Below are 26,003 nucleotides of genomic sequence, written 5' to 3' on the forward strand. Positions count from 1 at the left end.
TTATGAGAATTACTACGTGGAACAGCCCAAGGCTGAAAAAGTTTTACAGAATTAAGCCCTACTTATCTACCAAATCGTGCTTTTTAAAAACTGCCTTACGCGCTTCACTAATTTCTAACAACGATTTCTCGATCTTGTTGTAAACATTAGGTCAGCTAAAACACTATGTCATGCTGCCTTTTATAAGATGGAACTTTTTTAGGCCGAACTCTATTCTTAATCCTCTGGACACTGGAGTTGTAATCATGTCATACCCTGCAAATCTAGCTGTAGGTGGCGACTTAAAAAAGGACTTTCTTCCTTCGAGGAAGTGGTCAAGCCTTTTTTCCCCTGGTGTCATCATGCAAACAACTTGGTTGTTTTTCGTTGCTATCTAAGAGCTGGAAGAGAAAGCAAAACCTATTGATTAAATTATACTTGCTTCTCTTCCTTACTCCTTACAGTATTCTCTTGCAAGGTCCCTTTGCCGTCGACTGAGTTCATTTCCACCCTGACTACAAAGCACTAGTTTTTTCAAAAATCCAAGAATGCTCTTGTCTCTGAACATTATTTCTTGTCTGCTTTTTATTACATTTTCTTTTGAAATTCATTAGATTATGCTCAGCAACCAGCCGCTTGCCCAACCGGTTTCTCCCCTACCCCCATCTCTCTTCACACATCACGTTTTCTTCTTCCCATCCACGCAGTGGGCAAAACCCTGCAGTGCCGGTAACGCACGCTCCGTGCTGGTCACTCAGCAGTTTATCCTGACTTGGCTTTGCAAACAGCTCCCCACTCAGCCCTTGTCCTCCAGTGCCCCTCTCTGCCATCATCTTTCCCTTAGAGTGTGCTCGGTAAGGGGCCCCAGAAAACACGTCGAGGGTTTACGGTAGCCTGCCTACCAATAGGAGCCCACAATGCAGAGAAGTCAGGGTGAGCCTCCCGGCAGCCCCGTGCCTTCTTCCCCTAGCTGCAAACCTACTGTACCCGGAGCGAGCGAGCGAGCGAGCGAGGAGCGAGCCCGGCGCGGGAGGGGGCGCGCAGGGAGGGCCGACAGCAGCCGCGGCGTGCGCATGCGCGCTGGGGTTGTTTTTCACAAAGCTGCTCTTAAAGTGAGCTGGCAGCCTCCAACCGCCCGTCTTTGTAAGGAGACCACTGAGACTCGCAGGATCGCGGAGCAGCAGCCTCTCTGCTGCCCTGACTTAAAGAAATCTCAATGAACTATTTGTAAAGAATCACTGGTCCTGCCTGCAAGCTTTTTGCACGGCAAAGACATCGATCAGTGTTAAGTGAAGATCACATTTTATATGTGATCTTGACTTTTTTGTCTTACATTATATTTTTATAGATTTTGTTATAAACATGGTGCTGGGAAAGGTGAAGAGTTTGACAATAAGCTTTGACTGTCTTAATGACAGCAATGTCCCTGTGTATTCTAGTGGGGATACAGTCTCAGGAAGGGTGAATTTAGAAGTTACTGGGGAAATCAGAGTAAAATCTCTTAAAATTCATGCAAGAGGACATGCGAAAGTACGCTGGACCGAATCTCGAAACGCCGGCTCTAATACTGCCTACACACAGAATTACACTGAAGAAGTAGAATATTTCAACCATAAAGACATCTTAATTGGACACGAAAGAGGTAAGTTTTTATATTATTCAGCAATCATTAGACCTGTTTTCTTTGGGAAAGTGCCTTTTCAGTTTTTCTAAATTAATGTAATTCTACTAGCATAACACACAGCAGTTTGATACCGATTAGCAAAGTTGCAAGATTTGGATTCTGCTTGACATTCATCGTGTGTTAAGCTGTAATGCATGCAGGCATCTGCAAAGTGACTGCAAACTGCACTTAATTCAACTACCTCTATACCCGGCTTGGTCTGTGCCATACGCACTTGCAGTCCATTTGCACCTTACTTATAAATTCCGCTTAAATCCAATTCAGTAGTTTCACTAATATGTTTTCAAATGAATTGCTGAAAGCTGCAGTCCAATGTTAGATTTTTCCCTTGTACTCTGCAACCTTAGATCTTAAAAATTAGGCTTCAATGAAGAAATGGAATAACATTAAGTGGGTTAATAGGTATATTTCATTTTTAATATTGACACGCAAAAGACTTTAGAGAATTGATCGTTGTTCTTTGATAAAGCGTTTCTGTGGCTTATTTTGACATATGGTATCAACACCCCACGTGTTTTCCCCTATTCTTTCCAGTTCCTTTAGAAATTTACATCAAGCATTCTCTATTGTACAAGACAGTATCTATCATTATGATATGTTTCAAATCAATTTTAGAAGCCATTTAGGGTCAGTAATGTTCTTTTCCGAGCATCATGTCTAACTTTGGAACGTGCATTCAATGAAACCCGTGCCAGTCAAAGAGAACTGAAAAGTATTCGGCACATTGGATTTGATTTTTGCCTAGAAAAGGGAGATAAAAGGTTGTCAAAGGGAGAGGGGGTCCTGAGATTTTCAATCTATTGTTTAAATGGTTACATTGTGGAAATATAGACGACTCTAAGCTTGTTTTTCTAAGTTTCCACCCTTTGTTAGAAGCGGTTCAATCCTGTTTCGGACCAGTTCTGGGGGGTGGTGAGGAGGGGCGCTCGTTCTGCTCTCAGCAGATTGGTTACACGCGTCAGGTGGTGGCGATGACTTAATTCCTAGCCCAAGAAGAATATAATGTTAAAACTGCTTATGTAATTTTGTGCTTCTCCTTTTTAATGCAGCATTTAGTTCAAATGTTGACGATTTTTCAGAGTAGAGCACATTTTTACTTTCTTTTTTAATGTTAGAAAATACACCTCCCTGAGCAAGTACTGATTGAACTAAGGCAATGTAGGAAAGAAGGATGCTTTGAGTTACACCGTTAATGCGTTATTTTTTAAAATATTAAGATGAAATCAGTTCTTTAGTTGGATTTTCAGTTACACATAGGTAATCTGCATCCTGAAATAATTTATAGTTGATCTCTCCAAGCACTAACACCGATAAGAAATGTAAATGCCTAATGACAGTCCTGGTATTTGTTGAAAAGCAGACACTTGAGTTTGTGTTTGAACATTTCTGGACGTTGCAGATTTTTACAAAATGGTTAAGAAACAAAGGTTTTTAAGGCATTGAGGCTTGCAGTGCGGTTAAAGTAGAATAGCCACTTAGGGGCACAAACACAATTTCATTAGTTGCTGTGTGATTTCATGGTGTAGAAAACTACGTGCCTCGCACCCCACGAGATGCCCCTCAACCCCTGCAAAGCCTGGACGAGCTCTTAGCCTGGAATAGTTTCAATGACTTAAAACTGGGACCTCTCAAACTAGCCTGGTTGCCGAGACCCCGCCCCGGGCGCGCGGCGATAGGCGGAGCCGGGCTTGTTAGCCTGTTGCTAAGGCGATGCCAGGCTCTGATTGGATTGGGCGCGGGCGGGTGGGGAGAGTGGGCTCGCGCCGGCTGGGGCGAGGCTTGGAACCGGCGTGCGCCGGTAAAGGTCCCTCCAGAGCGGCCGCCCCCGCCCGGCTCGCGTCACTCTTGGGGCTTCTGCATGCGCCTGGGGCTCATGTCACATGCCCTTCTGTCGACCCTCACCTTGGCCTCTAGGATCCCCGAAAAAAACGATTTCAGAGATCAATAGAGCAGAGGGAAGACGCTCCGGCTGGCCGCACAGGTGCCGAATGGCCCTGGGCGCGACTTCAGCTGCCAATCCTATTCAGAGGGAACTTGGGTGGGCAAGGTCAGCAGGACCCCGTTTTCCTGTTTTTCGGGTGCAAAGTGTCAGGTAGTCTCTGTGAACGCTTGTTTTTTTCTTAGCTGAAACAAAGCGTGTGGCTCGACCTGTGCAGCCGGCAGACGGGCTACCTTGGTTTGACCTGAGCGGAGAGAGCCAAGGCTGCCAGGAGGGAAAGAAGTGATACTAACATCCCGAGCCTGGTGGGGGGCCTCGGCGACAGTCCCCTGCCCCCTGCTCATTGTTTCCTGCGGCTTCTGCCTTCTCTCTCCCCGCCCCAGTTTCACTCGCCGCAACTGTAAAGGTGTCAGGGTGGCCCGAGCCAGATAGAACCGGTCACCGGCTGGGGCGTGTAAAGCGGAAGCGCCGCGCCGCCCCGGCCCCGCCCCCCGTCCAGCAGGCTAGGCTGCGCGGGCACGAGCGCGAGCGCCGCGCGACGTATGCCGTATGTATAGCGGAGCGCGCCGCGGCGGCGGCGGCGGCGGCGGCGGCGCGCGGGCGGGCCGGCTGGGATCTGCTCGCGCCGGTTTAGGCCGGTCCTCTCCTGCTCCGGTCTAGTTCTTGATTGACAGCCCGGCACTTGTTTACCGCGGCGCGGCGGCCGCCGCTCGCTTCAATGAGACTGCTGAGCTGGCACAAAAAGGGAGCTGGGAGCGAAGCCTGTGAGAGGGAGGAAAGTTCGGGCGCCTTCGAGGGGAGCGGGCTTGAGTTGCCCCCAACTGTCAGCCGGTTTTCGGGGCTGCGGTCCGCTCCGAGGACTTGCACACGGGGCGAGGAAAATAGGACTGAGATCGTAGAGAATCACCATGGTTTTTGAATAAAAGTATCCACAGAGGCCCTATTTTTTCTTTTCTCATTTGGTTTAAGGGAAACATCACATTTTTTGCGTCTGTTCCCTACCTGGGTGAGGGAAAAGTTAAATGGTGCTACCAATTACTCCAACTCTCGTGGTTAATGATAAAGGTTTCTACACCGAGAAAATTACATAAATAAGACATCTATGTTATATTTCCTAGCCAGAACGCTAAAAACATTTTTTTTTTTTTTGAATCCAGAATTCTCTCCCCCAGTTTTGTTAATACATTTATTTTGGAGCCATCAAGAAAATAACCATTTGACCAAAAGAAATTGATAGAAAATGAAAGGTCATCCCTTTTTTCTAGAAATTGGAAACAACCTCATTAGACTTCGTTTCTCCAGGGTGTGGGACAGTGTTGTTTCCCGACGAGCAGGCGCCTTTTAAATCTAAGGTGCATTTTTTATATAAGCAAGTTTTCAGCCGTTGCTAGGACGGACTTGAGTGTTGTCATCATTTTAGGTTCAAAAGAGAATTTTTATTTTTAGCCATGAAACTGACATTAAAATCACTGTTCCTTTTTTTTTTAACTGCAACATCCATTTGACAAAGTTTTTCTAATGGTTTTAGAATTGTAACATTGACGTCTTTTGTATCAAAACTGACATTTTGAAAGGTTTACATGAGCAGTTTTCATTTCATATATAGTCTTAACGAAGGTAAATGTAAGTGAACCGTTGGAGACAAAGATACCATCCTCGAGGGATTTGAGATCTGAATCTTTGGTTGAGTATATACCATATTAGGTTCAGGTGCTTTACAGTGTGGGCCGTTTTTCATTAAAAAACCGCCTGTGGGGTGTAAGGATTAATTATCCCCATTTTACAGAGGAGGCCGCTGAAGACTTTTATCCAGAGGAAGTGGTGGAGTTGGAATTCAACTCAGATCTCTCAGACTCCAAAGCTGTGGCCTTAATTATTATTTGAGTATCTTTAAAGTGCTGCCACTATGAGGAGTGTGTAAAGTTTGAAAACGAGTTGTTTTTTTTTTCTCTTTGTTTTAGATGATGATAATTCGGAAGAAGGCTTCAACACTATTCATTCAGGAAGGCATGAATATGCATTCAGCTTCGAGCTTCCACAGACGTAAGTATTACAAGTAATAGGCATTTTTCATGAACATCCATTCTCTTAGAACTAAATATTCTAAATTTAAAGATTTTTAGTTTAAAAAAAAACCCTTTTCATTACTGAAACTTGCTAGAGGAAAACAATCTACTGAAAAAAAGAAGCTATTTTTTAATCTACTGTGGCAAAATTAAGGAAAGCAAAGCTCAATTCTTAGTGTTCAAGATTGTTGGAGTTTTTTAACCTTGAATAGTTTCATTTAAAATAAGTGAATTGGAACGTGCTAGCCAAATAGTAAACATTTGATAAATACTTAGTTTATCATCAGTCTTAGCTAAGAAGGTAAAAATAATTAGGAATATTCTAACTTTGAGTGATCTTCTTTTACTGTGAGTTCAGTGGCTTCTGTACAAAGAGCTGTTCAGATGGTCACACAAGAGATCTTGTGACCTGGACTTGAGGAAACGTCCATCAGAGAAGCCTTAGTAGAAGGCTTGGAATCTAGAATGAAAGGGATATTCTTAATGTGCTAACAGATTGTTAGAAGAGCATATACAGTTTTTTTTTTAATAATGCCTTTAACGGATATTGAAACATGCAAAGTGGCATTTGTGCCTGTTGTTCTGGAGGATAAATTTACATAAGAATTTATCAAGTGCAAACTGTATATTATGCTATATTTTTGTTCATTTTATTACTTGAGTTGTTATATGTGGATAGAGTTCATAAATGGTATTTTTCAGAGTATTCCATTTACCATTTTACTTGAGAACATCATTTTGAATATAATGTCCTAAGCTAATCTTTCTGGGAGAAATATTTTAAATCTGTGAATACAATAAGGCTTATACTGGGCCTGAATATTTTCAAAGGATGGAGGTAATTTAATATATTTTTTAAAAATTCAGTCTGTAAACCAGGATCATTTAAAATAAACTCTAGAAGGCTAACATAAATACTGCATTTTATTTCTCCGTGTTATACAAGTTAATGCAGGAGTCTAAAATGCAAAAAAAAGTTATAAAAATAGTACTAATCATATGAATCTAAGCTAGCAGTCTACCTTGTAAATAACTGTGAACATTGGGCATTTTTATAATGAAATTATGAAAAAAACTAAATTCACTAAAATAAAACCTTCCACAAGTAATAAAATCTGGGAGAGTTGAAAAAGTTCTGATTCTCTTCATAAATGTCAGTAGAAATGTTTCTTTTTAAGCTATAAAGTTAGAAAACATGGCCCAAAAAAGTTAGAACATGAGTAAACTGGGAAGTGTAAAAGCTGTTTTTTACAGTTTCAGTGGACTTTATGAAATGTGAAATTTTTGAAACCATAATGACTGTTCTCGGCCTTTTCTAGACCTTCTTAATTAGTTGCTATAAAAAGAGAGAATAATTCCCAGCTAATGAAAAGTGGAACACTGGGGGGAATTTGGTCTGAATGTTTAACCAGTGTCTAGAATTTCTCAATAGAAATAGCTAAACTATTCTGAACTTTATTTTTAAATTACATTCTTGACTTTTTCAAGAATTGTTCGTTTCCAAACTTTCATAATTTTGCCACCAGCATTAAAAGTAGCCTCTTATGAGTTTAAAGAGAGTGTATTCTTCTGGCCTTTTTTAAGCAAAATTTCTATGATATTTAACTATCATCTATCGTTATTTGGAAACAGAAGATTTCTTCCCCAATGACTTATCCCTTTGGAAATTTAAAAAATTATATGTTTAATACCTCATTGATATATAAACAGTACCATATAGTAACACCTTTATAATGACCTACTGTGTAACTATTGGAAAGAGGTATAAGATTAATATATTGACCTTTATATTCTGCACAGACCACTTGCTACCTCATTCGAAGGCCGACATGGCAGTGTGCGCTATTGGGTGAAAGCCGAATTGCACAGGCCTTGGCTTCTACCAGTAAAATTAAAGAAGGAATTTACAGTCTTTGAGCATATAGATATCAACACTCCTTCATTACTGGTAAGAATTGACTGAATTTTTCATTCTTTGTTTTGGGCATATAAATACTGAAGAATAATCGCCTAAACTATGCAATCTTTATAATTTTAAAATAGTTTTATTTTTAAATTCCAAAAATACTAATTTTTAAAAAAAATACAGTCAAGAGCACACACATTATTGAAGAATATGCTCATGTTTTCTGATATTATAATAACTTACAGTAAATTTTAAAAGTGAGACCATTGTATGGTTTGAAATATCTCAGAAGGTAACAGCAGTAACAAAAAATAGATCTGTTCCCTCAATAATTTTGGTGGAAGAGGAGCAGCAGTATCAATTATTATAAGATAATATCACTTAATGTGAAAATAACATAATTAAAATTTGTACTGCATTGCATTGTTCCAATATAGGGATAGTTGTCAAACAATGGGGAGATTTCACTTTCATGAAAAAGCTTAATTCTATTTTAAAAGAAATCTTTCTTAACTGCATTTTTTCACAAGATGCAGATTTGGCTCCAAAAATTTTATTTGGTTTAAACAAATGATAACATCTTTAAGCAAATAAGAATTAATCTTGAAAAAGAGTTTTCCCTTTTTTACATATTGATTTTTACCTTCTCAAAGATGTTAACATTTGGGATTATAACCAAGTTGCTTTCCAAGCTGCCTTTTTTTTTTTAAGGCAGTTTAAATGGAATGTGGAAAGGGTTTTTTTTGTTTGGTTCATTTTTAATTACTGTACATGTAGATAGCATGGGCTAAAACTATGTTTGTAGAATGTGGTGTTAAGGCCCTGTACCCTTTTTTCTTTAATGAATGGAAACTTATATAAAGACAAAAATAATAGTATAATTCAGAAGCCATTGGTTAGATACAGAAAGAAATGCAACGTTGCTTTTAATTTTAAATTCTCAAAGAATTTAGGATTGTGTTTTTAAAACATTCTATTACTGTCCCAGTTCGTACATTGATCTTTTCTCTCTATTTTTATTTCTTACAGTCACCCCAAGCAGGCACAAAAGAAAAGACTCTCTGTTGCTGGTTCTGTACCTCAGGCCCAATATCCTTAAGTGCCAAAATCGAAAGGAAGGGCTATACACCAGGTACGTGTGAGGTGGATTCCGATAAAAAATTATCCTCTTCACTTAGCTTTTGTGTATAAATTTACAATATTTCTACTTAATGCAAACACAATACAGAACCCTTTGGTAAAGTAACATAAATTGTGCTTGTCCAGTCTCCTTTTTTAAGTAGCTGCTGTAAATGAGTAGTTCTTTTTTTCTAAGTCTGAGTTACTTGCCATTCTTAGGAAAGCTTTCCGTCCACGTAGTCCGTTGAACTTTCAAGTTTTAGCCTAAGAATCTACATTTGTTTCGGGTTTTTCTCGGTTTTTGTTTGTTTGTTTAACAGTAGATATATTTTTCCCCTTCTAGGTGAATCAATTCAGATATTTGCTGAGATTGAGAACTGCTCTTCCCGAATGGTGGTGCCAAAGGCAGCCATTTACCAAACACAGGCCTTCTATGCCAAAGGGAAAATGAAGGAAGTAAAACAGCTGGTGGCGAACCTGCGCGGGGAATCGTTATCGTCTGGAAAGACAGAGACGTGGAACGGCAAGTTGCTGAAAATCCCACCAGTTTCTCCCTCTATCCTCGACTGTAGTATAATCCGTGTGGAATATTCACTAATGGTATGTGTAGATTTGAGGGGGTTTTTTGTTGTTTTTGTTTTGTTTAAGTCTTCAAGTCACAAGGATATGATTTTTGTCTTACATAGAGGATTTAAATTTTATATTCCATGTATGATATATATAAATTTTTATATAATTTGAATTATGATTACCAATTTCACCTTACATATAAATGTGTACTATATAGTATTGTACATAATGGAGAAACTTTTCCTGTATATCGTGTATATAAGTAAAAAGTGAAATAAATGAGAGCCTCAAATGACATTACAATTGGGTTATTAGTTTTAAAAAAGGAACTAGTACTTGGGATTCTAAACTTAACATCTCCTTTCAATGTTTTAGGTATATGTGGATATTCCTGGAGCTATGGATTTATTTCTTAATTTGCCACTTGTCATCGGTACCATTCCTTTACATCCATTTGGTAGCAGAACCTCAAGTGTAAGCAGTCAGTGTAGCATGAATATGAACTGGCTTGGTTTATCCCTACCTGAAAGACCTGAAGGTAATTTGATAATACATAGCTAAGTTTAATCTCTTATTATTTTCAAGAACGTAAATTTGCTTGTATTTTATGATTAAAGTTTTGTCTATAATTGGAGAGAGAGAGTAGATGTGCCCCTAATGTTGTATTTAAAATGTATATCCCCCTAGTTTTGATCATAAAACAAATAATTGTTATTTTACCTTGACATTCTTTTTTAATATCTACTATTCTGTGTATTTTGACATGCATAAGAACATGCTGTTCGAATTGCGTGTATCTTTTTCCTTCAGCACCACCCAGCTATGCAGAAGTGGTAACAGAGGAACAAAGGCGGAACAATCTTGCACCCGTGAGTGCTTGTGATGACTTTGAGAGAGCACTTCAAGGACCACTGTTTGCATATATCCAGGAGTTTCGCTTTTTGCCTCCACCTCTTTATTCAGAGGTGCGTGTCATTTCCTCAGTTGTGAATTGAGCTGGCTTTCTTGGGAAACAGTATTGCACACTTCTTAAAAGTACAGTTAGATTTTGGTCATCATGATGCTAATAGAAAAACAAATAATTTAGAACGACAGATGAAAAGTTAGATTAGGGATGTCAATATCTACTAAATTTGACCCAGAAGTAGGACTGTTCACTTACATTATTGGGAAAATAAATGTAACAATCTAACCTTATGCTTGCAAAATGCTATTTCAAGGAATAATTCATATTTTAAAGTATCAGTAGAACTGGCATTTTGCAAGCATTCATTAAATAGCTAGAATTTATCTTATTCATCATCTTTTTCTAATTTAATTCTCACATATTTTAACATTCTCAGCCATAGGGGAAAATAACATACTTGTAATAACATCTTAAACAATGCGCTGACACTGTTGGATTATTTTTCTTCATCTCATATTGATGACAACTAAGCACTTCTGTGAATAAAACATGACCCTTACTTGAGAGAAGCTTACAGGCTGGTGGGAAAAACAAACTAGAAGCAAAATATTACATAACAATGTAATAGGAATGCACAGTTCATTTGAGGAGCAGCTTATTGGGCCTTGGGAACCTGGGGGGCATCCCTGAGAAAGATGACTGTTAAGCTGAATCTTGAAAGATTAGTAGTCCTCAAAAGGTAGGGACGGTCCAGGCAGGAAGAACAGCAGGTACAAAGGCGAGGAGGTGGGGGGATAGCCAGCAATTTCAGGATGCTTCAGAATACATATATATTTGAACTATCTTAGATGGAAATATTAATCCCAAATAAAACATAAGAGGGATTATTTCACTCTTCAACAAATTGCTTTCCCCCCTGTACCAAACACTGTGACTAGAAGAGTCAGTTTTCCTTTGAATGTGATTAATACTAGATCCACTTTATTCATTGATTATAGGATGTTCAGAATCTGTTCCTGCAAATTCTTGATTAGACATAATTTTTCTACTCCACTGTTCCAGTTTATAAAATTGTCCATTAGATGCTAAAAATGTTTTCCTAGTTACAGATTTTATTACTACATTTTTATTCTGACATTTCTGTCTTGCTTATTAAGTCAATCATTTCTGATTTGATCTGAAGCTTTCTGGCTGTCCAATGTGCATTTTAAAAGATGGCAAATGAAGTATCCAGTTTTAAGCAATTTGTCATAAAATTCTTCCTCCTTTTAAAATGAGCTAAAGATAATAGAATTAAAAACTTTTAAAACCCTGAAGTGGTTCAGGGTGTGATTTAGTTAAGTAACATCTAGGCACATGGAGGGGAAAAGCTATCTTAAATTTTTACTTTTTTCTTTCTTTAAAGGACAGTCTTTAAAGGAAAAGTTATTCGGCGTTTTTTCTTCAAAAATGTGTTTACTTAAAGTTTCTGAGATACTTCTGATTGTCGCACATTTAAATTGAAGTAAATGGGTCTTGTCCAAAAGATCTTTCAGCAAAAGAAATGTCTTAAACCCAACAATTTGCCTTCCTGTGCCCATTCTCTTTGTACCTGAGAAGCAACTGAGAGAGATAGTCACTTTTACTAAGTGGATGTGCATATGAAAGGCACTTGAGAGATAGGGAAGGTGGGAAGCCTCTAGAGCATTTTGGGTTCAGCGTGGCTATTTCTTGATACACATTATTCCTAGGCTCCCTCGGGGGTTTTACATCCTGAGTTACTACCTCACATAAGCAAGAAGAACACTGTTTACTCAACTACGTTCTTCCCAAAGTCTAGAGAAGAGCTGAGTTGACTTTTCTGTAAAACAATGAAAGGGATACTTTACAAAAGGAGACCATTGCTATGAAAATGTTCTCCATCATGTATTTGAGTCTTAAGTACTACTAAGTGCTGAGTGGAACTTCATTCTCTGATAAAATTTTACCATTAGCTTTTGTGAAAGAGAACTGTTTGGGCAAATCTCTATAAATTTTATTGTTAATCTACTAATTGAATATCAGGCACTTTAGAGATAATAATATTACCCTGTCCCCCTCATACAAGCTGTGTATGTTCTTTCTGATTACATTTCTCAACTAGTACTCAAAATCTTAGTCGTTTGCTGCATTCTTACTAGACCTTATTAAATAACTTTGTGATTTTTTTTTTTCTCTTTTCTTTCTAGATTGATCCAAATCCTGATCAGTCAGCAGATGATAGACCATCCTGCCCCTCTCGTTGAAGGAACGCTTGGTTAAATCAAGTTGATGTGGGTTCCGAACTGTATCTCTTCCCGGCTGAGGACAGAGAAGTATCTTGGAGACACGTTTTCAGAGGAAGTGGAATTGCTTTTGCCCAGAGAAATGGCAAATACATGAACCAACCAGTGATCATGCTTTAGAAGCCTTCTGCAACATTTCTGGGACTGCTCCAACATGCTTGAAGATCTAAGCTTTTCTCCTTTCAAACTGGCACATACTAAGAGCAGTCTTCTTAGCCTATGGTCATACGTGTCAAGACATCACGTTGTAAAGAGGGATGATTTCCTCTGATTTGAAAATTTGCACATGCTCAATGCTTACATTGTGCAGTTCAATGTCACTACAGCTTTTTTTTTTTTTTTTCCATTTATGCCAGACTCTTGATACTCTTTTAAAACTTGTTTGTGGTCAGCACAACAAGGAACAAAAGAAAGCTTTGAAAAAACTGTAACATGAGAAAAACGCACTGACTTTTTTTTTTTATTTAATATAGCCTGGACTTTACTTGCGTATGCACATGCTCAGAATTGTCCTTCTAGGCTGACCATGTATCACCTCTTCAGCTTGGATCCTATTTGGATTTATTTACAAACATCAAATGCCTTCAAGCCAATCCTTCTTGCTGTATGTTTTGCAGCCTACTGTAGTAGATACGCAACAGATACATGGGAAAAGAGATAAGAGGAGGAAGCTAATAAGAGACTTTGTCAAGATTGTACACCTTCTTGGTTTCTTTTAAGAATTTGTTGCCTTTCTACTATTACAGCAAAGCAGCATTTTGTTACTGACTGCCTAAAATCACTTAATCTCAGGTGAACGCATCACTTGCCAAACTGTTGGAATGCTATTTGTGTTTTGTTGCACTGTTGAGTTATTTTTTCGTTTGTTTGACTTCTTAGAGAGGGAAATTTGGAAAAGGGACATACACAAAAGTGATAACCCACCCGCATTCCCTTTTTATCATTACATATAAGAAGAAACTAGCAGAGCTAAGAATGGAGTAAAGAAAGGCAGTATGGCAGGCACCAGCAAAGAGTTAAGGGCTGTTGCTCTTAAAAATTAGTTATTTTTATTATTATTTTAAAAGTATGGAAGTTTTCCAGTCACTGGAGAGGAGATGAAAGTGCATTTATTTTTATACAGAGTTACTTAATTACCTCCAAGACACATATGTTGGAAATCGTTTTAGCTGGTGAAGAGTATTTTAATGAGCAGGAATATATTTATGTTCAGGTTATGGTTAGAGAATTCAATTTATATTTCCTGTCTTGCTCAAGCTTGACAGAGCTTGAAAACCCAAGTTTATTCTAAAAGTGTGTAACTTCAAAATACTAGAATGTGTGCCAGAGTAATAACTGTTTTATATTTTTGTGGTTTTTTTAAATGAAAGTATTTTTTTTCCATTACCTAAAGAACATTTTGCTAAACGTGAGAAATCACTCCCTTTGAGTATATATAGATAAGGTAGGAAGAATGATCACATCAGTAAATTATATTTTATATTAAAGATAATTTACAGTTGGCTCATAACAAATATACCAGCATTCGTGATGACACTTAAAACTGTATTTTCCAAGGTACCAAGTGTACTGATTGTCTTGTTTTAAAAGGATTTCAGCTCTGATGTGTTTTTAATGAAAATCAGCATCTCTGATGTTGCAACATATGTGTGAAATGGGTGTTACATCTGTGCTGCCATTTAACCCCACAGTTAATGAAGTGGCTGAAAATAATAGTAACTCTGGCTTGGTGCTTGACCTGGTTAAATACTGTCTTAAAGCTTCATACAAAACAAATAGGCTTTTCCATAAGTGGCCTTTAAGAAAACATGGAAGACAATTCATGTTTGAAAAATGCTGACAGGGTGAAGAAAGCCCAGTGTAAAAATGAATCGCGTTTTAAGTGATTCGGTTAAAGGGTTTGGGCTCCCGTAGCAAACTAATACTAGATAATAAGGAAATGGGGGTGAAATATTTTTTTATTGTTGTTAAATCATTTTGTGAATGTCCCCCTCAAAAGAAGCTAATGGAATATTTGGCGTAAAGGGCATTTGGTGGTTTTATTTTTGTTTGGGGGGGGTTGTCAGAAAATCCCTTTTCTTTTCTCTCTTATGTCTGACTAGGGAACAATTGTTGATATGCATAGCATTGGGATACTTATCACCATATACTCTTATAAATAACACATGAGGCAAGAATGACCAATATTCTGATAATTGGCATTGGGTCAAAATAAAATGCGATAAAATTTTAAATCTATAAAACTTTATCAAATAAAGTTTTGTTTTTCCCATTAAAGTATTTCATTACTTTCTTATTTAGAGGCATTACTTTTCTCTCTTCTAAATATTGGTCAATTCCTGACGTAAGGTGTGAGGTTCACAGTTGTATTCCAGTATTCGAGATAGATTCCTGATTTTTCAATTAGGGAAAGTAAAATCCAAAATGTTAGCAAAACAAAGTGCAATATTAAATGTTTGCTTTATAGATTATATTCTATGGCTGTTTGTAATTTCTCTTTTTTTTTTTTCCTTTTTTATTTGGTGCTGAATATGTCCTTGTAGGCTCTGTTTTGAGAAAACAATATGTGGGAAATGATTTAATTTTTCCTATTGCTCTTCCTTGTGGAAAATAAAGTGTTTTGTTTTTTCTTTTTTGTAAAATTGTTTGGAGATTTATTTGAATCTTGGTCATATTAGTAGCTCATCATACATGCAAACACTATGAAGACTACAATTAAACTCTATTTTAAGTCGTTCTGGATAAGCATTGTTTCTAGATCTCTATACTAAAGAAAATTACTGAAGGCTTAAAGGAATTTTTAATACTAGTTATCATTGTTTTAAAAATTAAGTTATGGACGCTTTTTTATAAAACATAAGTTAGATATATAAACTTCAGTCATATGTGAATCAAGCTTAACCAGGTAAAGTAGCTTTACTTTCAGGTACCAGTTTCCCTCTCACTGGGATGTGTCCAAGTTTCTAGTATTTCAAGTGCACCTAAATTTAAAACTTACCTCGTATTAATTATTCTAATCTTACAAGAACACAATTTTTCTAAATTTTAAAACGACGTAGTCTTCTCAAAGAATGTCTGAATTTTATAGTGATTTGTAATGTTAGAAGTACTTTTGGAATCACATTTAGAACTTAACCTTCTTTCCACGTTTATACGTTCATGAATAAGCTATCAATTTATATATATGATTCTCCCATATTCTCAAATGTACCTACGCGTAAGAAAGTGTTACAAAGAGACATTCACAGATTTATAGTCAATTTTACAGAAGTAGACTAGCATCCTGGTTAACTAAGAGCCAGCAATCACAATGTCTTAATACAATAAGGAATAAAAATGACTGAAGGAAGAGGATTTATAGCTTGAGAAGGAGAGACCTAGGTTCTGGGTTCTGTGAGTTTAGATGTAGCCTTGAACAAGATGGGTGAATTTTGATTTCTTCATCTACAAAGTAGAAAAGTAGTTGTCCAAGGTACTTGTCATCAATGAAGGCATGAGGTTATTACACACATTTAGGTAAACAAACGGTGCTGTAAGTCAATCATCATAGCACTGGAAATTAACCACGTTGCTTCTAAATTTGCATTAGAATGCTTGTAGATTGAGTTCAGTACATGTCTCAAGTTACATAACTGACAGTTATCTGGCTCTGCTTTTGCGTTAAATCATCTATACTCATCATTAATTATGGTTTGTTGAATATTTGAGCTCAATGTATTTATCACAACCTTCGATTGTATCAGAGGGAAACTCAGACTAGCTTAAGTAAAAAACTGTATTAACTAGTAATTCGAGGGATGGTTTATACTAAGCACATCTGGATCTAGAAATCCAAATAATGCCCTGGGGACACACTTGTGTCTCATCTCTGTTCACTTAACGCTTTTTCACGTTCACCTTGTTCTTTCCTATCCACCTTATTCTTTCACGTTGTGGGCCAGGAAAGATGAACCCAGCTTTCAGAACTCAGGGAAGAAATGCCATCTGGAGTCCCCAGATCACTTGTTAGGGGAGATTCTGATTGGCCAATACTTGGGTTGTGTTTCATGCCACACAGAATGGGCTTCCCAACAGAAAGAGTTCTGTTTCCAGAAGACAGGAGAAAAGAGGTCACTATATTCTCGTTTCAAGTGCTGTCCAGGGTCAGCAGCCATAGCATCACTTGGGAGCTCGTTAGCAAAGCAGAATATCAAGATCTAGCCCAGAATATTGACACAAGATGCCCGTTTACATGATTCCCAGGTGACTGTAAGCACAACGAAGTTTGAGAAGCTCTGCAGCACGCCAAAGAACAGCAAGGGAGGGAGACGCTGAGCAGGCAGCTTTGTTTTCATGACTCCTCAGCTGTAACTGTGCTGAGGATTGGGGGCACTTAATAAATGAAAAATAATCTTGCCATTATTCATCCCAAAGCATATGCATGGCTTGATAGTTTTGAGATAGAAGTTTGTAACTACTGAGATGGTCACAATGCCTTTGGAATTCCTATGTCAACAATCAGCATTTCTCAAAACTTCCATGACTGAATCATGGAATATTTTGCCTTTCAATTCTTGACTTCAAAATCAATACAGAGGGGAGATACAGTTTTCAATTCATGAGAAAAAATTTATTGATATAAGAAAATTTATTTTGACTTTTGAGGAATGTAGTCTGCAATCTTTTTAAGGAAAAAATTTTTTAGGAAAATAACCAGGAGATGTAGTAAACACATGAATATGGAAAGGTCACTCCAAATCCGAGACAACTAATAGTTTAAAAATCCAAAAGCACATGCCCACTTGGAAAAAGAACCAGTATTATTGTCTTTAACTGTTGAAAAGCATGAAATTAAACATATACAGAAGAGAATATTTTTCTTCAAACCAGCTTCACAGATACCAACTTAGACAAAAATGTCAAGATATTATATAGAGCGAAAAAGCAATGAAGTTGCTTTAGAATAGTTTCTAGCATTTGTATGTTAAAAGTATAGAACCTAATGTGATTCAAGAAAACAAATGTTTATGACATTTATATTAAGAACTTCTGACACATCATAGCTAATTCTAGCTGGAAATGGATCTTTGCTACTTCTAAATTCAAGACTTACATAAGCTCTCAACATCAATTTCCAATCCAAACAAAATGATTATTACCTCTGGCACTGGTAGGTCTCTGGGAACATTAATAAAGTTAAAATAGTGAGTTAGAAGATCACTTTGCATAATTTAGAGTCTTTTTACTGTTACACAAAACAGTGTTACAGTGAACAGAAGGATATGAAAGATTAAAATATACCGTCTTAAATTTTTAACCTTATAAGATGATGTTAATTTTGCCAACTCATAGATCTAACAACGAGGATACAACTGATGAAAGTCAAAGTATTACACTGTCGTTACTTTAGATGATACAAATTTTTGCCAAAAGGAAAAGCTATCTGATTCCTATTGAATATAGGAATTTGTACTTATTAGGTCATTTTTCTCAAATGAATTGATAGCTTAAATAATGATAGAAATGAAAAAACTTGTTACACTAAGCAGCCAGTTCCTGTTCTATTTGCTTTTTTTTTTTTAAAGGAAATCAACATTTTCACCTTTAGTGCAAGGTACACTTTTATAATCTAGACATCTTGATAGGTTTGAATCCCAAAGAGAAGTACTCAAGATGTTTAGAATAATAGGAAAATAGCAGGAAACTAAGATACAGCACAGGGATTGTGCAGACAAACAGCATGCTGGCTGTCAACAGAAGCACACCCAGAACCTGCAACAAAATTGCACCTGCATTCTTCTCCAGATTGTTAATTCCAAAATTTAAAGAGCAAAGGAGAAAATATTCCCTCCCTTCACTATTCTTTCTCCCATTTGGAGAGCCAACTGTACGAAACCTTTGTGAGGAAACAGCCATAGGAGTACACGCTGGGTATGGAAACAGTGGACACAGGCTGAGGCTGGTGAGCTTTTATGAATGCCTTGAGCAGACTGACCAGGAAAAGCTCAATAAATGCCTCATAACATTGTCGCCTATGTTCATTTCCTATGGCTGCCTTAGCAAAGCACCTCAAACCAGAGACTGAAAACAACCGAAATTTATTCTCTCACGGTTCTGGAGGCTAGAAGTCCGAAATCATGGCAGGGCCATGTTCCTTCAGAAGCTGGAGAAGAAAATCTTTCCTTGCCTCTTCTTGCTTCTGGTGGTGGTGGCTGGCAATCTTTGGCCTTCCTTGACATGTGGATGCATCACTGGCATCTCTGCCTCTGCTATCTAATGGCCATCTTCTCCTGGTACATCTCCGTTTCTTTATATGGCATTCTCCTCTCTGAGTCTCTCCTCTTCTTATAAGGACACAATCATATTGGATGAAAGGCCCACCCTACTCCAGTATGATCTTATATGAACTAATTACATCTGCAATGACCCTTTCCCGAATAAGGTCACATTCTGAGATATTGGAGATTAGGGCTTCAGCGTATCTTTTTGGGAAACATAAATCACCCATAACACCCTTCTTCTCTCCAAAAAATACAACATGATAATAATGTAGTAACTGTAAGGAAAAGCTACCTATTTAGAGTAAATACAGTGAGCTATTCCTGACTTTAGAGAGCAGATTTTGTTCTGAACTGTAAAGTCAATATAGATCAAAGGAAACCATTCCTTCCCCTTTTTTTCACCTGATGAGATACCGTGGTGGGTTAGCACTCTTCTGGGAGAGAAGGAATCTAAGTTCTGGTCCACAGACACTAAGTGGCTGAATGAACTTGAACAAGTCATTTGAGTTTTCTGGGGCCCTGTTTCCTTGTTCCTTATCTAAACAACAAAGGTCTTTTGGGGCCCTTTCAGCAATACCTTTCTATTTAGAGTCTCTGATAGAATTAAGCTTAAATCCATAGCATTGTGTTCAGGCTCTGGTCTTCAAGATTTTATATTATTGGAAAATTTCTAATTTCCCTATACTTCAACCAATACTGTATCTTAAAACTTACACAATTGAATTTCACTCTAGGAAATAGTTTGTAGTACTATGTAGGCCACTACTTTACTTCAAAACAGTAAAAGCTCACCACGTTCTTTTAAAGCTAGCCACAATATCATCTAATAACCACAGTGTTTTAGAAAGCACGCAGGGTCAGAAACCAAGAACCCTAGACACCAGCCTTCCTTTAGCTAGCTGATCACAGTGTACAATCAGAAACTCTCAGGACCTCCGTTTCTTCATTCTTCATCAATGAAAACAAAACTTTTCTGTGACTTCCACAATTTCTTCTAGACAAATAGTCTACCTTTTATTCGATGGGGATAAAATTCCAGTGAGACACTGCTTTTAGAATGCACATAATCAAACTATGCAATTTGAGATTGGTTTGGTTATTTAGGCACAAGTCTATTTCTTAAAGTAACTGGAATCTTCCCAACTCTACCATGAAGATATGTATTTTTACCTAGCATTGAGCAATTTTAATATATACTCCTAATGCTAAAATATAGATATCAATAAAAAAATGTAGGGACATGGCTAGTAAATAAGGTATATATTTGCTTTTATAAAACTTATGACAGCATTCATAGAAAGAACAGTTGAGTCTTAGTTGTTATGAGTCAGAAGAGAGTATAACTTCTGAAGAAGATTTGGCTGGTACTCAGGAGCAGCTGCAAAGTCACCTGCCCGCTTATTTATGGTAAAGATACTGGTGACTCTGGCTTACACAAATGGAGGGGGGAAAATGATAAGGCAATTGAAATGCTCCTTCCAAGGGAAGTTGAATATTTCTCTGTTCACTTTAATGTTTACTTCAAAGATAATCTCGAATTTAGTGTTAACACTAGATTCTAGAGGAAAAAGTGAACCTGGGATATGTCCATCTGGGACAATGCTACTAAGATACAAGGTGAACAACCTGGAGAAAAACACACTATCAAGTTTCACCTGTAAACCCCCTTATTTCACAGTGAAATTTCCTTCCAAAATACCCTTGGCTCAGCTCTAATGGAATACAGCATAATAGAGTTTGTTACCTTGGGGTATTATCTACACCATTCTATGCATCTTTGACAGATTTCTTGATTCAATAAAGGAGAAGAAAATTGCTCCAATTTAAGGAAAATCTATTAACTCGCTTAGTTCTCTAAGGCACTGTTCTTCAGTACGCTGAAGCACTGGCTTACAAAATAACGTCATAGAAATCGGAAAGCTCTGACCTGGTAGAACCTGGAGTGTACCTTCCTAAATTAGGGGAAAGGTTGTCTGTCTGTCTGCCTTAATCTTCCTCCTCCTAAGCCCATGTAGAGTGACTGGTGAAGTGGAGAAAAGGCACACAGGTATTTTTCTTTGGTCTCTCATATAAGTACTATCCTCTGAAGCTTCTACAATATAACAATTACTGCAAGGTCTCGTTGTGTATGTTACCTTATTCATCCTTACAGCCACTTTCAAAGATAGTCATTCCATCCATCTTTTTAGTTGGGGAAACCATTTTCAAGGAAGGTTGAGCAACTGTCTCAAATCACACACTCGTCAAATTAAAGACTAGTGATTCACAGCCAGGATTGTCTGGATTTAAAGTCCTGGCATTTTGCTATAACACTACATATATTATTAATTAACTCCTTATATTTGTCTTGAGAAAGCCCCCAGTTAGCATAAAATTCGTTCATCCACACCAGGACCCCACAAGAACTAGACACTAGATTGGTAAATATTACTAGTGGGGAAAGAGGTTGGAAGATCTAAAATATTCAATTGTGAGCAGCCCTGAGCTCCTAAGGGAGGAGTAGGAATTCAAAAGCAGACGCTATACACTGGCTTCACAGAGGAAACTGAGGCCTGACTGTCAGCAGCAGCTGCTGGCACAGAGAGAAAGGTCAGTGACAACGGAACTGCCAAGGGAAGAGGCAGAGATAGGCCCAGGAGACAGGACCTGATTCCAAGGGGAAAACCAGGTCACAGCACAGTGCTATGCTCTCCCAGGCTCTTTGCCCACTGGGAATGCCTCCGTGAATGTACCTGGACTAGCCTGACAGTCAGATGACTTCTCTGAAAACTCAGCTAATTAACCCCTTCATGCGGTGGGAGAACCATGTGAGCTAAGCATTTCTTCAGTGTATGAGTAATAAATGATGCCTAAAGCACTCAATTAAATGGAAGCGAGAAAGCTACTGGACTTCAAAACATCTCCAATGCACAGTAGGCATTTTGGATTTTGAACTTCTAACATTCAGTCATTCAACCATTAAGCCAACCAATAAATGTTCGTGTTACATAGCACTAAATGCTGTGTATATGCTGAGAAAATCAGAACTAAATCCACTAAATTTTCAAGAATCTTACACCATTATGCCATTGTTATTGCTAGATCCTTCAGGGTAGTAAGGATGGCTAAAGCTCTTTTCTTTCCACACCTCTCTCTACATATTTTCTCAAAGAGATCATTCATTTCCTTAGCTTCAATTATCAACCTTATGATAATGATTCAAATATTCATTATCTCCCATCCTACTTTTTCGCCTCTCTTTGCTCTTACTCTCAATGACATTACAGATATTTTACTTAGTAAATTCTCCAGTTTCTAAAAACTCATATTTCTAAAATGAACTCCTCATCCTTCCACATGTAACTAACCCACCCCCATACCTTCTCTCCTTCTGGAATTTCTGATCTCTGTTAAAAGAACCACTCTCCCCAGAATGGCTATAATTAACAAAGCAAGAAATAACAAGTGTTGGAGAGGCTGTGGAGAAAAGGGACACCTCATACACTGGTGGTGGGAATGCAAACTGGTGCAGGTACTATGGAAAACAGTATGGAGACTTCTCAAAAAATTAAAAATAGAAATACCATATGATCCAGCTATCCCACTGCTAGGTATTTATCCCAAAAACATGAAGTCAACAATTCAAAGAAACTTATGCATCGCTATGTTTATCGCAGCATTATTCACAATAGCCAAGATGTGGAAGAAACCCAAGTGCCCATCAAAGGATGAATGGATAAATAAGATGTGGTATAGACAACGGAATATGACTCAGCCATAAAAAAGACAAAATCATGCCATTTGCGACAACATGGATGGACCTCGAGGGTATTATCCTAAGCAAAATAAGCCAGACAAAGACAAACACTGTATGATTTCACTCATATGTGAAAGATAAACAAACACCTAGACGAGGAGAACAGATTAGTGGCTACCAGTGAGGGGAGGGTGAAAAGTGTAAATGGGCATTTACGTATGGTGACGGATAAAAACTAGACTATTGGTGGTGAACACGATGCAGTCTACACAGAGAATGATATATAATAACGTACACCTGAAATTTACACAATGTTATAAGCCAATATGACCTCAATAAAATAATTTAAAAAAAAAAAAAGAACCACTCTCCTCACTCATTCACTCCATGCTTCCATTATGAAGTCCTCTGCATGCCAATCAGCTATGAAGTTTTCTCAGTCTTCTCTGAAGGACTCTGTGGTACCTGGCCCTTTCACTCTATTCTCATTGCTACCCTCCTGGTCTAGGTTTTTATCCTGTCCCACACTTAGTTCCTTCCACCCATTCCAAAATCCCAGTTTAGGCCTCAATTCCTCTACAAAGTGTTTTGGACCATTCCAACCCTCATTGATCCTGCCACTCTGGAGTTCCCTGAGGTTTTATTCTTCCTCACAGTGTTTGTTCCGGTTTCCAGTCGGCTGGTCTTGCCTGCCCAGTGAGTATTTCATCCCACCCTACACCACTTCTAGCTATCACAGTGCCTGGTCCAGCCTGAGTACAGGACAGATACTCAAAAAATACTCAGGCAATGATTAACATTTGGGCACTGTGATGTATTAAATGTAACCCCCTGCCCCAAACCCCCACCCCTACTTCCACCCCCACCCCAGCAATTCATCTGTTGAAGCTCTAATGCCTAATGTAGCTATCTGAAGATAGGGTCTTTAGAAGGGAACTAAGGATTAATGAGGACACAAGGGTTGGGCCCTAATCTGATAGGCCTATGACCTTATAAGAAGAGGATGAGAGATCTCTCCCTGTCTATTGGTGTCTCTCTCTCTCTCTCTGCGCCACATGAGGACACAGCAAAAAAACCCAGCCACCTGCAAGCCTGGAAGAGAGCTCTCTTAGAACCCAATCATACTGGCACCCTGATCTTGGACTTCCTAGCCTCCAGACAGTGAGAAAATCAGTTTCCGGTTTTTAAGCTTCCCAGTCCGTCGTGTTTCTTTACGGCAGCCTGCGCTAAGACAGGCACTGAGAGAAGATGGTGTTAGCAGTACCGCCTCCCTCATCCTTTTACAATTAAGTTTTCATCCTTATGAAGAAAAGAGAAGAAGGGTTACCGTATGAAGTCTTTTTTTTCCTACGTGTAAAGTAGCAACTGAGGATGATTGTAATTAATGAGGTTCTTCCTGGCTGTAAAACTTCTAAAGCAGGTGTCTCCATCCAGCTTTCCACCCCTCCTTCATGGTGATAGTTTTCCCTACCCCACACCTTTTAGCCACAAGGTACGGATGAGCTAATAGAGTAAGCCCTGGTTAGCTTAGTCTTGTTACCTTGGCCACAGTGAATCATTCAGGGATGGGCAAATGACCCAACGCTGACCAGAGGGATAAAAGAAGACTTGTGAGGACTTCTGTGAAACTTCTTTGCTCTCAGCAAAGAGTTGTCAGGACAGATATTCTTTCTTCCACAGGAAGTTGTTGTATGGTGAACTACTTCAGCTGTTTATTTACTGTGTAGGAGACCAGGATAAAAATGAAGCAGATACAAAGAGAAGGGCAGAGTTGAGACACTTGAAAGAGCAGTAGAGCTGGAACCTTGATCTGATTACCCCTGAAGCCTGACCTTCTCCTGCAGTTTTTGGCTGGGTGAGCTAGTAAATTTCCTTGATTGCCGGTTTGAGTCTGGCCTTCAATTACTTGCATCAAGAAACATCTTTCTTATAGAAGGGAGAACTAAGCCCATTACAACGAGGAAATTATCATTCACACGAGAAAATTTAGAACTTCTCACTCTTCGTGTCTCACTTTGACCCAATTCATACCCCAAAGGCTTTGTAAGGACATTTGTCCCTACTCTCCAGTGCTGGATCTCCGTGAGGGCTGGTCCATCCGCAGCCTGAGGCACTTTACTCTGAGAACACAAAATTGAAATTACATTAATTTTTCCTCTCAGAACAACAAACTAAAGTCTCTGATCGAATAAATAGAACAACAGAATGAACATTTGAAGAGGCCATGCAAGGGCATGTGTTTACAGGAGGACCAAAACATCTCTAAGAAGAATTGAGGAATAATTGTAAGACCATTAGCAAAAGCCTGGGTCCCACTTTTCTAGCAGCAGAATGGGAATCAGCAGTGTAAAGACTGAGGAAGCCAATTGCCAGCAGCAGGAGGTCCAGAGCCATATATTTTTGTTATTTTAGTTAAGCTTGGTTGCCAATTCGGGGGTCAGAAGCCTAATTTTTTAAAAATCCTTTTCAGTAGGAAAGTCCAAAGAGGATCTAATGACCAATGATTAAGATCTATGAAGAAAAGTTTAAAACCGGGATAATGTGGCCCAGAGGTCACAAACTCAAATGCTTTCAGTGACCAGGCAGGTACCATGTGTGAGTGAATGGTGCGCAGTGGGGAGAGGAGAGAACTGAGGACTGCTGCTCTGTCCAGCGTTCCCAGGGGCTGCTCAGCTCCAGCTGATTCTTGCCCTATAGAAACAATAGCCTTGTGTTGTCCGATTTTCCAATTTTTTTTCAAGACAGCCTGGAAATGTGTGTGTGCATAAGGTGTGTATGTGTGTGTGTACATAAAATGCAGATTCTGACTCATGCAGCTCTAGGGTAGAGCCTGAGTTTTGCATTTCTGAGGAGCTCCCAGACACTGCAATTCTCCTGGTTCACACTCTGAGCAGCAAGATTTTAGAGTAGGTTTTTACAACTCTTTGACCATAACTAAAATAAGAAATACATTTTACTTGACAACTTACATTACCCTACCCTATTGCGTTAGATCTTATTTTTTTAACTACTGGTCATGACTCATTAAATAGATTTTATGACCCACTAATAGGTCATGATATAAAGTTTGAAAAACACTTCTGTTAAATTTCTATTCAAATCCCTTCTATTACATTTTTTTAAATGCATCTTTCCATCTTCAAAGGACAAAACAAGAAAAAAAATCTGTAAATGTTGCTTGAGGAATGTAGATCAGCAGAGATGATAGTAAGGGCTAACAGGGGTCGAGCCCTTATTTATTTTCCAGGAGTACGGTTAAGCACCTGTGCTCCAGGAACAGACTGCAGGATTCTTATTCCAGCACAGCCTTCTACAAGCCGTGAAACTTTGGGCAAGTTACTTCACCTCTCTGTGCCCTGTTTCCACATCTGTAAAATGGAGATAACAATAATACAAAGGCCTTATGGGGGTTTTGTGAGGATTGCTGTATATGTAAAGCTGTATGCAGAGAACAATGTATTGCACACAGCAAGTGTCATAGAAGTGTTTGTCACTGTCGTCACTATTACTAAGTACTTCATAGGAATTATATCA

At 38.4% G+C, this 26,003-nt stretch overlaps 1 protein-coding gene and 1 long non-coding RNA gene across 4 annotated transcripts in view; one reads left to right on the plus strand and one right to left on the minus strand.

The window, feature by feature from the left end:
* Positions 1-699: 699 nt before the first annotated feature.
* On the plus strand, positions 700-15,115 carry ARRDC3 (arrestin domain containing 3). 3 transcript variants are annotated; one of them, XM_001504616.7, is made up of 8 exons: positions 700-1,621; positions 5,564-5,645; positions 7,469-7,616; positions 8,604-8,706; positions 9,037-9,293; positions 9,639-9,801; positions 10,074-10,228; positions 12,378-15,115. In XM_001504616.7, the coding sequence occupies exons 1-8, from the start codon at positions 1,342-1,344 to the stop codon at positions 12,432-12,434; spliced, it is 1,245 nt and encodes a 414-aa protein (XP_001504666.1). In that variant the 5' UTR covers positions 700-1,341; the 3' UTR covers positions 12,435-15,115. The 3 variants fall into 3 exon arrangements, 2 of the variants coding, with proteins under 2 accessions (XP_001504666.1, XP_070089405.1); XR_001378347.3 differs by having other exon boundaries at positions 935-1,621; positions 10,036-10,228; XM_070233304.1 differs by lacking the exon at positions 7,469-7,616 and having other exon boundaries at positions 948-1,621.
* A 1,945-nt stretch (positions 15,116-17,060) lies between these two features.
* The window catches only part of LOC106781661 (uncharacterized), a 39,422-nt gene continuing 30,479 nt past the window's right edge, over positions 17,061-26,003 (minus strand). Inside the window, exon 4 of the long non-coding RNA XR_001378348.3 lies at positions 17,061-24,589. This is a non-coding gene — a long non-coding RNA (uncharacterized lncRNA). The remainder of the gene's footprint in view (positions 24,590-26,003) is intronic.

Source organism: Equus caballus, chromosome 14 (assembly GCF_041296265.1).
Source record: "Equus caballus isolate H_3958 breed thoroughbred chromosome 14, TB-T2T, whole genome shotgun sequence".
NCBI classification, from domain to species: domain Eukaryota; kingdom Metazoa; phylum Chordata; class Mammalia; order Perissodactyla; family Equidae; genus Equus; species Equus caballus.